The 13,398-nt window shown below is 24.4% G+C and overlaps 3 protein-coding genes across 3 annotated transcripts; 2 read left to right on the plus strand and 1 right to left on the minus strand.

Annotated features, from left to right (window-relative positions):
* The first annotated feature begins 166 nt into the window (after positions 1 to 166).
* On the plus strand, positions 167 to 4,370 carry LOC122505228 (deaminated glutathione amidase). The gene is made up of 6 exons (XM_043616718.1): positions 167 to 444; positions 881 to 1,019; positions 1,265 to 1,420; positions 2,117 to 2,323; positions 2,875 to 3,087; positions 3,480 to 4,370. The coding sequence occupies exons 1-6, from the start codon at positions 395 to 397 to the stop codon at positions 3,642 to 3,644; spliced, it is 930 nt and encodes a 309-aa protein (XP_043472653.1). The 5' UTR covers positions 167 to 394; the 3' UTR covers positions 3,645 to 4,370.
* A 736-nt stretch (positions 4,371 to 5,106) lies between these two features.
* Positions 5,107 to 7,701, minus strand: LOC122505234 (ER membrane protein complex subunit 3). Its single transcript, XM_043616725.1, has 3 exons — positions 7,410 to 7,701; positions 5,614 to 5,870; positions 5,107 to 5,533 (listed from the first exon to the last, which is right to left on the minus strand). The coding sequence occupies exons 1-3, from the start codon at positions 7,556 to 7,558 to the stop codon at positions 5,166 to 5,168; spliced, it is 774 nt and encodes a 257-aa protein (XP_043472660.1). The 5' UTR covers positions 7,559 to 7,701; the 3' UTR covers positions 5,107 to 5,165.
* Positions 7,702 to 7,804: 103 nt separating this feature from the next.
* Positions 7,805 to 13,300, plus strand: LOC122505233 (eukaryotic translation initiation factor 3 subunit M). The gene is made up of 7 exons (XM_043616724.1): positions 7,805 to 7,960; positions 8,740 to 8,919; positions 9,106 to 9,203; positions 11,745 to 11,963; positions 12,207 to 12,475; positions 12,660 to 12,803; positions 12,980 to 13,300. The coding sequence occupies exons 1-7, from the start codon at positions 7,916 to 7,918 to the stop codon at positions 13,201 to 13,203; spliced, it is 1,179 nt and encodes a 392-aa protein (XP_043472659.1). The 5' UTR covers positions 7,805 to 7,915; the 3' UTR covers positions 13,204 to 13,300.
* The last annotated feature ends 98 nt before the right edge of the window (positions 13,301 to 13,398 follow it).

A 13,398-nucleotide genomic window follows, 5' to 3' on the forward strand; every position in this document is an offset into this window, starting at 1 on the left:
CAAAGGACAAACATCAAGGTGTTTCCACAATGAATTGGTTATAAAGACCAAAATGGATCGCGAAAGCGGTAAATTTTTTTCTACGGTATGAATACACCCTTACAATTAAAGTCCAGTACACTTTGCAACAATTCTTCCGAAACTGGAGTCACTTCTCTAGGTATTGCATACTTTATGTTTTTATTGTGCGAACGTCAATGTGACTTTTGTTTATAAAAAGTGTTATTTACTAACTAAACTAATTACTTTAATTTTATTTAATCATTCAAAAAAATATGTTGACAACTATATTTTGAAAAATATCCCCTCTTAACGATGTTACACTAAGTGTGACCTTGGAAAATCTTATCAATTCTGATAACAATTATTCTTTATTTACATAGTGAGAAAAAATATGTTTGGAACAAGAAAATTTATTGTTTCCTTTAGTTCACATTCCTACAAGTAAGAATTAAAATTTATTATTATATTAGAAAGTACAGATTATATTAGAAAATTTAAAATTATTTCTGTTAAAAATTGCAAATTATTAATAATAAAAATTAATTTACATAGTTTCCTAAAATTTTTAATTAATTCTTTTTCGTGAAATATCGTTAATTTAACGATTTGATGAAACAAATATTTTTATATATTGTAAAATAAATTTCAAAAATTGTAAAAATATTGTTAATTTTAAAATAATTTTTTAAATTTGTCCTTTTAATTTAAAATTCGCGCCATTTTCGTCTCAACCAATCGCATGGTTTTGGTACTTTTTGCTGTAAATTTGGCGCGAAATTTAAAAAAATGAAATATTTAAAAATTCAGTTTATATTGTTTGCAATTTCTAAATTAGTTCAAAAATTAATTAGGCTAGTGAAACTTATATTAATTTTAGAAATTTATCTAAACAATCAATTGGAACGATGTCGAGTCGATTAGTCGCAGTTTGTCAAATGACATCAGTTTCTGATAAGGAAAAAAATTTTCAAGTTGTTCGTGATCTAGTCATTGAAGCCAAACAAAGAAATGCTTCGGTAAGAATTTTAACTACTTTTTATTCATTTTCTTATTTATTATTATTTTTTAATTATTTATTTTATTATTTATTATTTAATATTTAGTATTTTTATTATTTGTGTCGCGCCGAAGAAAGGTGCCCAAGAACCAAAAAATTTGAGGTTATGTTTTTAATTTTTTGAGTAGAAATACAGAAATTATTATCATTTTTTTATTATTTATATATTTTTTGCATCATTAAAAGTTATTTTTTTCCATTTAGATAGCATTTTTTCCAGAAGCTTGCGATTATTTAGCGGATAATAAAAGGGATATTGTCGGTATGGCTGAAAATTTAGAGGGAAATACGATAAAAAATTATAAACAACTTGCTAGTGAGGAAAAAATTTGGCTCTCTCTTGGCGGACTTCACGAAGTGGTAAAAGAACAAATCATAATTTTATTAATTTAAAAAAAATAGAAATAGAGATGACTCTGAAAATCAACTACCAGCACCCATCTATATTAACATTTTTTTCATGGATCCCAAAACTGTATTTTTACTTTTTGCCAAGAGGAATTTAAATTCTTGTTGAATAATAATATTATTTGTTGAAACTATTGTTGTTTACGTGGAAAAAAAATATATTATTGAAAGTAATTACAAAACCAAAGTAACTGTACATACAAATGAAACGAATAATGGAGCATTTACACCTTTGGTAAAATTTGTCCAGAACGGAAAATTCACATTGGAGTAAGAAAGATAGATACACAGCGTTTCTCTTTTACTTCCAGTTTGGACAACTTTTTGAAAAGTGGTGTACCTTCTATAAGAATGTTTTAAGTCTATGGCGTAATGGAATTGAGTACGCCATAGACTTAAAACATTCTTATAGAAGGCACACCACTTTTCTCAAAAAGTTTTCCAAACCAGAAGGAAAGCATATATGTTATTGAGTGTATTTTGGTAGAGCAAAAAAATTTAATTTTCATAGACATTGTTTTTAATTAACAAAAACAAACGTAAAGTAATTGCTATTAAAAATGAAAGAAAAATACAATTATTTTATATTAATTTTATTCAATTTCACTTTTATGAATAAATTGAATGAAAAAAACATCTTTTTCATAGACAGCTGACAATCCCGATAAAGTGTACAACGCCCATGTATTAATAAACGACAATGGTGAAATTGTTTCTGTCTATCGAAAAATACATTTGTTTGACATGGACAATAAAGAAACGGGCGTTCGATTAATGGAATCTGATTACGCAATGAAGGGGAGAGAAATTGTCTGTCCAATTTCCAGTCCAGTAGGAGAAATTGGACTCAGCATTGTATCCTTTATTTTTAATAAAATTGATTCTATTTACTCTCTGAGTATATTGACGACAAAGCTAACTTGTAGTAGAATATTATTCATTTTTTTTTGTCTATCCTAGTAAACGAGTTGTACGCAGGTTCAATATAGGAAAATGTACAGTCGTGTGCAGGAATGCCTTCCTCGGACGACTGTGCACTGCTGTACACCCAGATGCTGCTGTCCTTCCGGTTTGACGGATTTTTTTTTATAAAAGTCGTGTCATATTTCTATCAAATATTTTTAGTTCGTGGCAGACGAATGTTTATTCATGTCACGAACTAAAAAAATTAGACAGAAATCATACGACTTTTCAAAATTCAGTCAAATCGGTCTCACTGACCGCTCTATACTCAAAGTTATTATTTTATAAAAATTTAATAGTTTAAAAAATTTGAAACTATTCCTGCTTAACAGATTTAAAAAAAAATATAAAGCTACTAAAAATTTTAAAATTCTCATATTTTTTGGGCGTTATAATTTTAGTTTTGGGCGTTAAAATAATTTTTTCTTAACAATTTGCCGCAGTGTTACGATATGAGATTTCCCGAATTGGCTCTATGTCTGAGAAAAATGGGTGCTAAAATTCTCACATATCCATCGGCTTTCACTTACGAAACGGGGGCAAATCACTGGGAGGCAATTTTAAGAACAAGGGCAATTGAATCCCAATGCTATGTTATTGCAGCTGCTCAAACTGGCCGACATAATAAAAAAAGAGTCAGTTGGGGTCATTCTATGGTATGTCATTTAAATAGAAATTTATTTTATCCATAAAAGTCTAGTTTGTAATAAATTAAATTTTAATCCTTTCCCATGCTATACTAAGATCCAGTAAGGGTCCTGGTGGCATGTGGACTAACCATAAAATCCCATTAGCAAGAAAAGGCTATAGATAAATCTTTGTCCTTTTCTTACTAATGGAATTTTTTTAGTTAGTCCACATACCACCAGTATGTAGGCGGTCTAGTGATAATCTAGTAACTTTTACCAACTCCAGTTCTCAATTTTATTTTTTGTCTCTTTCTATCGCACTAATTAAAGACAAAGAATAAGGAAAATGGAGAAATTTACTGCTTATAGAAATTTACGATTCTATATTTTTAGTTTGTCCTTTTTTCGCATATTTGCAGATTGTTGATCCATGGGGAACAGTGATAGCGCAATGCGCCGAAGGAACTGGCCTGGCAATTGCTTCAATAGATCTCGATTTTTTGAACCGGGTTCGAATGAACATGCCAATTGAGAATCATCGTCGCACTGATCTCTATCCAGAAATAAAACCTCTAGATTCGTGAAATTAACTTTTTTTTTTAATCAATAAGTTTTATAGTCATTAGCCATATATTGCAGATGATCGTTATTGTCGGATTGGACGGACATGGAAAAGGGTGCAAAAATATCTCTGTTCTTTTCTAACTTATGTTCGCGTTGATGGCGAATACATGGCGAATCTATGCGTTGGGCTTGGTCTATAATCGAAGTTCTCACATAACCTAGAAATCACTAGAAATTTCAGAGAAAGAAACCAGATCAAGAAAACCCTTTAAAAATGTCTTTCAAAACTTATATTTCATCTGAAATGGATTATTATCACAATTAAGACAGTTATCGCAATATAAGTATAACTTTTGACCGCCATTTTTAAATACCTTTCTTGCTCAAACACAGAATAAATAAATAAAAAAATTAAATAAAAACTATTTAGGAATGTTTCGTAGAATATTTAAACGAACCTAACCATAAGAGTAAATATATTTTTTAATGAGATTTCGGTAATACGTAAGATAATTTACCTAGATCTGACATGGGACCTGGTGGCATGTAGACTAACTAGAAAATCCCATTAGTAAGAAAAGGACGAAGATACGTCTATCCTTTTCTTACTAATGGAATTTTTTTAGTTAGTTCACATACCACCAGGACCTTTGCCGGATCAATGGAAATTACCTCTGGTAATATGTATTTATATGTTTTATGTAAATATAATCTCAAATGTACATTAATAAATGAATGATTTTTGAGAACGCTTTATTTAATAAACATACTCACCTGATGAGGTCCATCGTTGATGGACGATAAGCTTCGTGCTTGAAAATGAATTTAATATGGATTAAAAAATAATAAACAAATCAACATCTTACTAAATTGACTACAATCCAAAAAACATCTTATATAACATTCCCTGTTGAAAGTAGAAAGATAGAAGTAGATAAAAACTGATGGATAAAAATGGATAAAAGTTTTCTATCCTTACTAAGTATATACTTTGCATCTTTTAAAAATTATCTTTTTCTATCAATTGTTAATATAATAATAATTAATATTTAAAAATAATAATTATATAATTATACTTAATTATATTATAATATATAATTTGACTTACATATATTTATATTTTTAAGAAAAAATTTTAATCTCTCACCATAATGTGTAATTTTATGTGAGCCGCTTCCCAGTATAAATCTATTAAAAATGTTTTTCTATAATAAAAATTTAAACTTGTTTCATAACAGTCTGTGTATTTTTTTTAAATAGATTTACAAAATTCTACACTCACAATGAATTAAAAACTATTACACCTATTTTAATAATTTGTAATTTTAAATTAAATTTAATCTTAAAATGTCTATTTTTCTAGTGTTGCAAATTAAAAAATTGCGGGACTAGTTTTTGTAAAAAAAGTTGTTTAAATTGCAATAAATTTGAATTTTAAAGAAAGAAAAGAAAAATCTGTCTTTCTCTGACACTTGTGCCCACTTCTTTTTTTTTTTTTTTAAATTTTTGCATAATTTTTAATTTAAGAAAAACTCTTTTTTTCAGGAATTTTTACTTTGATAATAGGAATTATCTTCGGAAATGCTTTTAAGACCCATGAGTGTTGTATCGATACCGTTTAGTGCCCAATTGTGATCGCAAATTTCGAGTGCTTCCCATTCGGCCTTGAAGGCGGCTTTTGGATCCGGTGGCATTGACATTGCGGCGCCGGACACTTGATCTTGTAAAAGACGCGATGTATCGGCAGCGTTATTCTCACCGAGAACTAAAGTGTAAATTGACCTCAAGCCAAAGACATTGAGAAAGTACCAGGACGCTGACGACACCCAAGCGGCGTCCAGGGTCGTTAATTCAATTCCACGTTGAAGCATTGGCTTGAAACGCAACGTCAATGGAAATGGGACTTTAGCTGAAATAAATAAAAAAAAATTTTTTTTAAATAATTTTTACCCGATATATTCATTGATAAAGTAGAAAAGAAATTCTTACTTGTAACGAAACCGGAAAACATCCAATTGATCCATCCTCCAATGAGAACCATTGGCAGGACATTGGTGACATTGCCCTTTAACATATCGGTCATCATACTTGGATCGGTCATTGGATTTTGTGAAACTGGAGCTCGCTTTTGAGTTTTAAAATATCCAGTCTCTTCATTATTGAAAAATTGTTTTCTCGTTTTAAAACCATATTTTGAAATGTAATGTCCATTTTCTCTCAATAACCTCGATCGCATCATTACTTGACTGGAATTATAAAATAAATTATAAAAAATTATAAAATTAATTTATTATTACAAATTAATTAACAATTATGTTTTAAAAATTCAAAAAAAAAAATTCTTGTCACAATTTCAATTATTTTTATAAATAATAAAATTCTTAACTGAAATTCAATTATTTTCAAAATTTTGAATAGAATTCTTGTCAAAAATTCCAATTATTTTCAAAAATTTCTGTCTATTCAATAATTTCCAATATCTACTATTTTAATAATATTTTGGAAAAGAATTCAATAATTTAAAAAAATAATTTGATAAAATTTTATGCAAACATTTAATTATTTTTTTAAATAATAAAAATTTCACAGAAATTCAATTATTTAACATTTTTTTTTTACAAATTTTAGAAAGAATTGAATTTTGAAAAAGTCTCAAATTAAAATCTTTGAAAATATGAAATTTTCATACTGTTACGTCACCGTAACCTATTTTCAATAATAATAATAATAATATTAATAATAATAATAATAATATTAATAATAATAATAATAATATTAATAATAATAATAATAATATTAATAATAATTATTATAATAAAAGTTAGTAACAAAGATTGTTATTTACATATTATTATAAATAGTAACTATAAATAATAATAGATAAATATAACAAATAACAATAATAAATTGTAATAATAAATATTAACAAATAACAATTCAAAATGATTTTCAATATCTAATATTTTAATAAAATTTTTCAAAAGAATTCAATTATTTTTAAAAAAATTTTAATAAAATTCTACGCAAACATTTAATTATTTTCATAAATAATAAAAATTTCACAAGAATTAAATAATTTACAAATTTTTTAAAAATTTATAAAATTCTTCACATAATTAAGTTATTTTCATAATATAAATATTAAAACTCATCGTCGAATTTGAATTATTTTTAATACAATAATTCTTTATAAGAATTCAATTTAAAGAAACATTTAATCATTCGATAAATTATTTATTTTTGTATTTAAATAATTTAATTTTCGTAAAATTGTCTAATAAAAAGTAATATTTTCGTAATAATTGAATTGTAAACAAATAAATTTGAAAATTCTCGCAGAACATTTTCAAAAATTATGAAAAATAATTGATTTAAAGAAGAATTTTAGTTAAAAATTCTAGAAAATAATAATTGAATTGAAATGATGATAATAACTTTTAAGAAGTTGAAGTAATTTTACAATGGAAAAATAATAATGATTAATTATTTATTTTTTAAATAAAACTTGATGTTTTTCGAATAATTTTTCAATTAAAGAAATTCGTAATATTTTTATAATTAGGCAAATAATTACTAATAATAAATAAATTTACTAATTAACTTATATATTTTTCAATTCTTTTAATTAATAAAATAAATAATAATAAATAGTATCACAAAAAAGCAAGTATCTTCTTTGATTTCTTCTCAATAAATCACTATCGTCACTTAAAATCCTTAAAATTATGAAAAATATAACCTTAAAGTTAATATAATTTCATAAATATTTAATTATTTAAATTCACCTGTCTTGCACTTGCTGGACTTCGATTTTTTTCTGCGATGCAAGTAACATGGAAACATAATGTCTAACAATTCCCACGAGGAATGTAATAACGACAATTGGCAAAAACACCCAACCGCGAATATTCGGATCCAATAAAAGTTCAGCCATTGTTTCTTTTTTAATTAAATAATATTTAGTTTATTTTAAAAAAAGATTTAAATACCCCGAGTGAAAAATTATACTATGTACTTATTTTCCCATAGTTTTTTTTCTTTTTGACAACGAAGCAGACAAACAGCTGACAATTATTGGGCATTGATTACAAAATTTCTATAGAGCAGTAAATTCGGTGTAGTTTCTACCATTTCGGGAACCTTGGAAACTAGGGGAACTAGCCATTTGATTGGTTGAATTTTCCACTCATTAGTTTCCACTCTCTGTCCTTTTGATATTGTTCATGGTTTTCGTCTGTTTTCTGTTCTTCTGAATTTTGCCGAAAAACGTGGAAAATTAATAATTTTCAAGATGTTGGGCCCGGCAGTTTTTATGGACGGTTCCACTGAGGATCAAGTGAGTTATTTATGGAATTTAAAGTAATTGTTAAGTATTTTTATCGAACTTTGTTCTTTTGTGAGTAAATTGTCCTTAGTTTCTTTGAAACGCTTTCTTGGAAAGTAAGGTTAAGTTCATGTAATCTGTCAACGGATAATATATTTAATTTCTTTTTCTTGTGAATTAATCAGTTATTTTTCGTTTTTATATTATTTCTTGAAAGAATTTACAAAAATTCCGAATATATTTCACTTATTTTCCACTGGGCGGTAATTTTTAGTTTCTTGAAATTTTTTTCGTTGATCGAAAAACACTTGTTAGTCGTGTAAAATATTATAGAAAAAAACTAAACAAACTATACAAAATACTTTAAATTTTAGTGAGAAAAAAAGCATTTAGATATATTTGGAAAAGAAATATTTTTAAACAAAAACAGTGTTATTGAATTTTTTTTTCAATTTCTAAAATCTGGTAAGTGAAAAAATATTTTAAAATTATTGTACTTTTATTGGAAAAATTGATTATTTGCACTTTTGATATTTTATCAACAATTTCTTTTTTTAAAATTCATTGTTATACTTTTCTTTTTTTTGCTCAAAAGGCGAATTTTGAATTTTTCGGTTTATAAATTTTTTTCAAATAATTTATTTTGTAAATAAAATAAATTTAAAAATAAATAATAAGTATTTCAAAATATTTGTTTTAGTTGAAAATTGTACAAAATCCAAAAATATGTTCATTTTGTAATAATTCTATCGATCTTTCTAAAGTTAATTTAAAAAAAAAATGATTTCCAGGCCCAAGAATTGAGAATTTATTTCAAAAGTCTCGGTGCTGAAATTAGTGAGGAGAAATCGCAAAAAGGCATTGAAGACGATCTCCACAAAATAATTGGCGTTTGCGATGCGTGTTTCAAAGAGGGAAACGAGAGCGAAATTGAAACAATTCTCAACGACATTGTTTCCATCATGATTCTCGTAAGTTGAATAAAATAAAAAAAAAATATTTTATTTACTTAACATTTTTTAATTTAATCACTTTTGAATTTGAGATTTTTCCTACTACTGATTGTAAATTATGAATAAAGAAATTCGCATTTTTATCTACAATAAAAATTATTAGAATTTCAAGTGAAGAAAAAAAAAAGTTTTTTTGTCTTTCAGGTTTCTCCAACAGACCGTGCTGAAAATTTAATTCTTGCCTTTTGTGAAAAATTAACAAAAGCTCCAGGTTTCAAATTGGGACTCGTTTGTCTAAAAGCGTAAGTCCTTTATGTTCTGATTTTTATTTCATATTTATTTCTATAATTATTTGATAATAATTATCACAAATTTAAATACAATACCTTCAATTTTTTATATTTCTGACAATTTCTTTTTAAATAACTTAATTCTTGAGGAACTATTATAAAACTATTACTTATAAATTATTACTTGAATATTTCAAAATTAATTGAATTTTAAAAAAGTTGCGTCTAAAATTTTCATAAATAGATGAACTTCAAAAGGTTTCAATTTGAAATTTTATAAAATTTCAATTCTGAATAAATTTAATTAGAAATTATAAAGAACTTAGATTTTCGAAAAATTTTAATAATTCAAATTCTTCTGAAATTAGATAAATTTTTTAATATTTACTTAATTAATTATTCAAAATAATAGATTTAGAGAAGAATTTTAGTTGAAAACAATTAACAAAATTTAATTTTGGAGAAGTTAGAAATTACTGCAGAAATTCAATTATTTTCAAAAGAAATAAAATTCTTCGCAAAAATTCAATTATGTTAAAAGAATTAAAAAATTTCTTGTCAAAATTTCAACTATTTTTTATAAATAATAAAATTTTTCTTAGAAATTCAATTATGTTCAAAAATGTTTAAAAATTGTCATTAAAATTTCAATTATTTTTAAAAATAGTAAAATTCATTTCCAAAATTCAATTATTTTCTAAAAATCTAATAAAATTCTTGTCAAAAGTTTTTCAATTATTTTCAAAAATATCCCTCAATACAATAATTTTTCAATATCTACTATTTTAATAGAATTTTCCAAAAGAATTTGAAAATAATTGAAATTTTTTACAAGAAATTTCAATACAAAAATAAATTATATAAATATAATTTAAAAAAAAATATATAAATAAATACAAAAATAAAATGGTTCATTGAATCATTTATTGTTTCTGAAAATTAAATTCTCATTTAAAGAATTTTTTTAAACAATTGAATTCTTTTGACAAATTTAAATAAAATTTTTAACAATAATAATATTTTTCGACGAATTCGATTAAAATTTTTAAAATATATTCAAATTCTGCGATGATATTATTATTTATGATGAAAATAATATTTTAATTAATAAAAAAAATTTTATGATTTATTAAAATAATTAAATTGTTACTTTCATAAATAATATAATTCTTTTTAAAGATTCCATTATTTTGATAAACAATAAAATTTTTTTTACGAATTCAATTATTTTCCGAAATAATGAAACTTATCTCAAAATTTGAATTACTTTCAAAAATTTTAATAAAATTCTTGACAAAAATTCCAGGCATTCAATTATTTTTATAAATAATAAAATTCTTTCCAAAAATTCAATGATTTTTAAAAATTTTTTTAAAATTTTATCAAAATTTCAATTATTTTTAATAAAATTTGAATCGAATTCGACAAAAAATGTAATTATTCTTTAAAATTTTATAAAAATTCGTTAAAAAAATTCTATTATTTAAATATATTTAAATATATTTAATTCTCGTAGAATTTTCTAATAAAAATTTTCAAAAGAATTTAATATTTAAAAATTTTTTTAAATAAAATTCTTTATTAAAATTCAGTTTTTTGAGAAACATTCAATTATTCAATAAATTATCTATTTTCGTATTTAAATAATTGAATTCTTGTAGAATTCTCTAATAAAAATGTATTTAAAAATGAATTTTAGTTAAAATTTTATATATTAATTGAATATTATAAGCATTATAGTATAAATTTTTGGAAATAATTGAATTTTGAAAAGGTTTCAAATTAAAATCTTTGAAAAATTTGAATTTTTAATATTTTTAATTAACAATTCTGTAAAATTAATAATTTTGAAAAATTTTAATTTTGTTGAAATTAGTTGAATTTTTTTCACTTATATTTAACTATTTCAAAATTTTTAATGCAATTCTTCGAAAGAATTCAATTATCTTAATAAATAAGAAAATTCTTTGCAAAATTCGATTATTTTTACAAATAATAAAATTTTTGACTGTAATTCAATTATTTAGAAAATTTTAATAAAATTCTCAAAAATTTAATTTTTTTTATAAATAATAAATTTTTTTTTAGGAATGCAATTATTTTTAGTACAATGTTAAATCAATTCTTCGAAAATGGCTAATAATTTCACTGAAATTCGTCAATAGAATTTAATATATTAAGAAACATTCGGTAAATTATTTATTTTTGTATTTAAATAATTGAATTCTCGTAGAATTTTTGAATAAAAATTGATATAAAAATGAGTTCCAGTTAAAATATTAGATAATTATATATTAAAAGCATTATAGCTTGAATTTTTATAAATAATTGAATTTTTAAAAGGTTTCAAATTAAAATCTTTGAAAATTTGAATTTTTCATACTTTTCACTAACAATTCTGTAGAATTAATTTTTTTTTTGAAAAAAAAGTTTAATTATATAGTCTTTCGAGTTTTTAGATTTTGGAAAAAAATCAGAAAATACTAAAAAAAATTTTATGTACTTTTACTCTTAGAATATAAAAAATTTTGTTTTTTAAATTTTGTTTTTCAGATTGTGGTTATTATTCCAATCGTTACCAGAGGATTCGCCAATGAGGTATCACGTCTACTACCATTTGGTGCAAATCGCTCGCAATGTCGATCAAGTGAAAGCAGTTTACGGTGGAATTGATCAACTTAAACAGCAATTCGCTCCATGCCCACCTTCCAACGAGCAAATGCAAAAGCTCCTTCGTCTTTTACACGAAGTTCTTCTCACTTGCAAACAGGGGTAAATTAAAAATTTCCACAGGCCAAATATTTAATTTAATAAAATATTCAATATTTAATTAAGTTTAATTATTTAAAATTAATTTGAAGTCTAGTTTTAGTTAATTTAATATTTAATTAAATTTAATTATTTAAAATTAGTTTAAATTTAGTTTTAGTTAAAAATATAAAAAGTACTTTTTTCTCTAAAAAAAAAATTGTTTCGAAAAAGTCGTTAAAATTTTTTTATTTAAAATTTTTGCAGAGAGCAAGCGGCAGCAGTGATGGTCGAACTTTTGGGAACTTACACATCGGAAAATGCGTCTGCCGCCAGGGAAGATGCACAACGTTGCATTCTTGCAGCTCTCGCTGATCCAAATACATTTTTACTCGATCCACTATTATCATTGAAACCCGTTCGTTTTCTCGAGGGCGAACTCATTCACGATCTTCTTCTTATTTTCGTTCAAGAAAAACTGCCAGCTTATCTTAAATTCCACAAAGATCACAAAGAATTCGTTGAACATACACTTGGTAATTGATATCTAATTTCAATTAAACTGCAATATTTTTTTTTATATCTCTTATTTTTTATTTAAATATTTTGTTTATACATTTTTCTTTATTCTATATCCACATTTTTTTTATAGATTTTTTATTGTCTAAATTAAAAATTATTTTTATTGTGTAAATAATGTTTGAAAAAATTGAATTTTAGGTCTCAATCATGAGCAGAATATGAAAAAAATGAGACTATTGACATTCATGCAACTCGCAGAAACGAATCCCGAAATGACTTTCGAGACAATTCAGAATGAGTTGATGATCACGGAAGAGGAGGTCGAGAGTTTTATTATTGACGGTAAATATGTGAAATCCAAAAAAAAAGTTAATATTTTTAAATTTGAATAATTCATTCATAATTGAATTCTTTCTGTTTTATTAATTAAATTAATTAAATAAAATTAATTCAATTAATATTGAAAGCGAAAATTGAAATTCTATTATTAAAAATTGTTTTTCATTCGTTTTTTTCAGTTTTGAAAACAAAACTAGTTCGCGCTCGAATGGATCAGGGTGGTCGTAAGGTTTTAATTTCGAGCACAATGCACAGGACATTTGGAAAGCCACAATGGTTACAACTTCGCGATTTATTGGTCGCTTGGAAAGCAAATCTCACCTCCGTTCAAGAGGGAATGGCGTCAGTTTCCGTTGCACAAAGAGAACTTGTTGCCAAAACAAAATCCACAATAACCCATTGATGTCGATTACCATCTGTACAATAATTATCCATCAATATTAAAAAAAAAAAAAAAAAAAAAAAAAAAAAAAAAAAAACCAGTCATAGAAAAATTGAAATTCATCGAGAAAACAAAAATTTTTTCTACTTTCCGACAAATATAGTCAATTATCGTTTTTTTTTAAATTCTTTTTTCCATAGAATTTTTTAAGATTGT

The sequence above is a fragment of the Leptopilina heterotoma genome, unplaced genomic scaffold (genome assembly GCF_015476425.1).
Source record: "Leptopilina heterotoma isolate Lh14 unplaced genomic scaffold, ASM1547642v1 Lhet_350, whole genome shotgun sequence".
Taxonomy (NCBI): domain Eukaryota; kingdom Metazoa; phylum Arthropoda; class Insecta; order Hymenoptera; family Figitidae; genus Leptopilina; species Leptopilina heterotoma.

Coding starts and splice junctions, on each gene's coding strand:
- LOC122505233 (XM_043616724.1), top strand. CDS start 7,916: ATGTTGGGCCCGGCAGTTTTTATGGACGGTTCCACTGAGGATCAA. Junction 7,961..8,739: donor ACGGTTCCACTGAGGATCAA/GTGAGTTATTTA, acceptor AATGATTTCCAG/GCCCAAGAATTGAGAATTTA. Junction 11,964..12,206: donor CTTCTCACTTGCAAACAGGG/GTAAATTAAAAA, acceptor AAATTTTTGCAG/AGAGCAAGCGGCAGCAGTGA.
- LOC122505228 (XM_043616718.1), top strand. CDS start 395: ATGTTTGGAACAAGAAAATTTATTGTTTCCTTTAGTTCACATTCCTAC. Junction 1,020..1,264: donor CCAAACAAAGAAATGCTTCG/GTAAGAATTTTA, acceptor TTTTCCATTTAG/ATAGCATTTTTTCCAGAAGC. Junction 2,324..2,874: donor GAGAAATTGGACTCAGCATT/GTATCCTTTATT, acceptor AATTTGCCGCAG/TGTTACGATATGAGATTTCC.
- LOC122505234 (XM_043616725.1), bottom strand. CDS start 7,558: ATGGCTGAACTTTTATTGGATCCGAATATTCGCGGTTGGGTGTTTTTG. Junction 5,871..7,409: donor GTCCAGCAAGTGCAAGACAG/GTGAATTTAAAT, acceptor TTATAATTCCAG/TCAAGTAATGATGCGATCGA. Junction 5,534..5,613: donor GTTTTCCGGTTTCGTTACAA/GTAAGAATTTCT, acceptor TATTTATTTCAG/CTAAAGTCCCATTTCCATTG.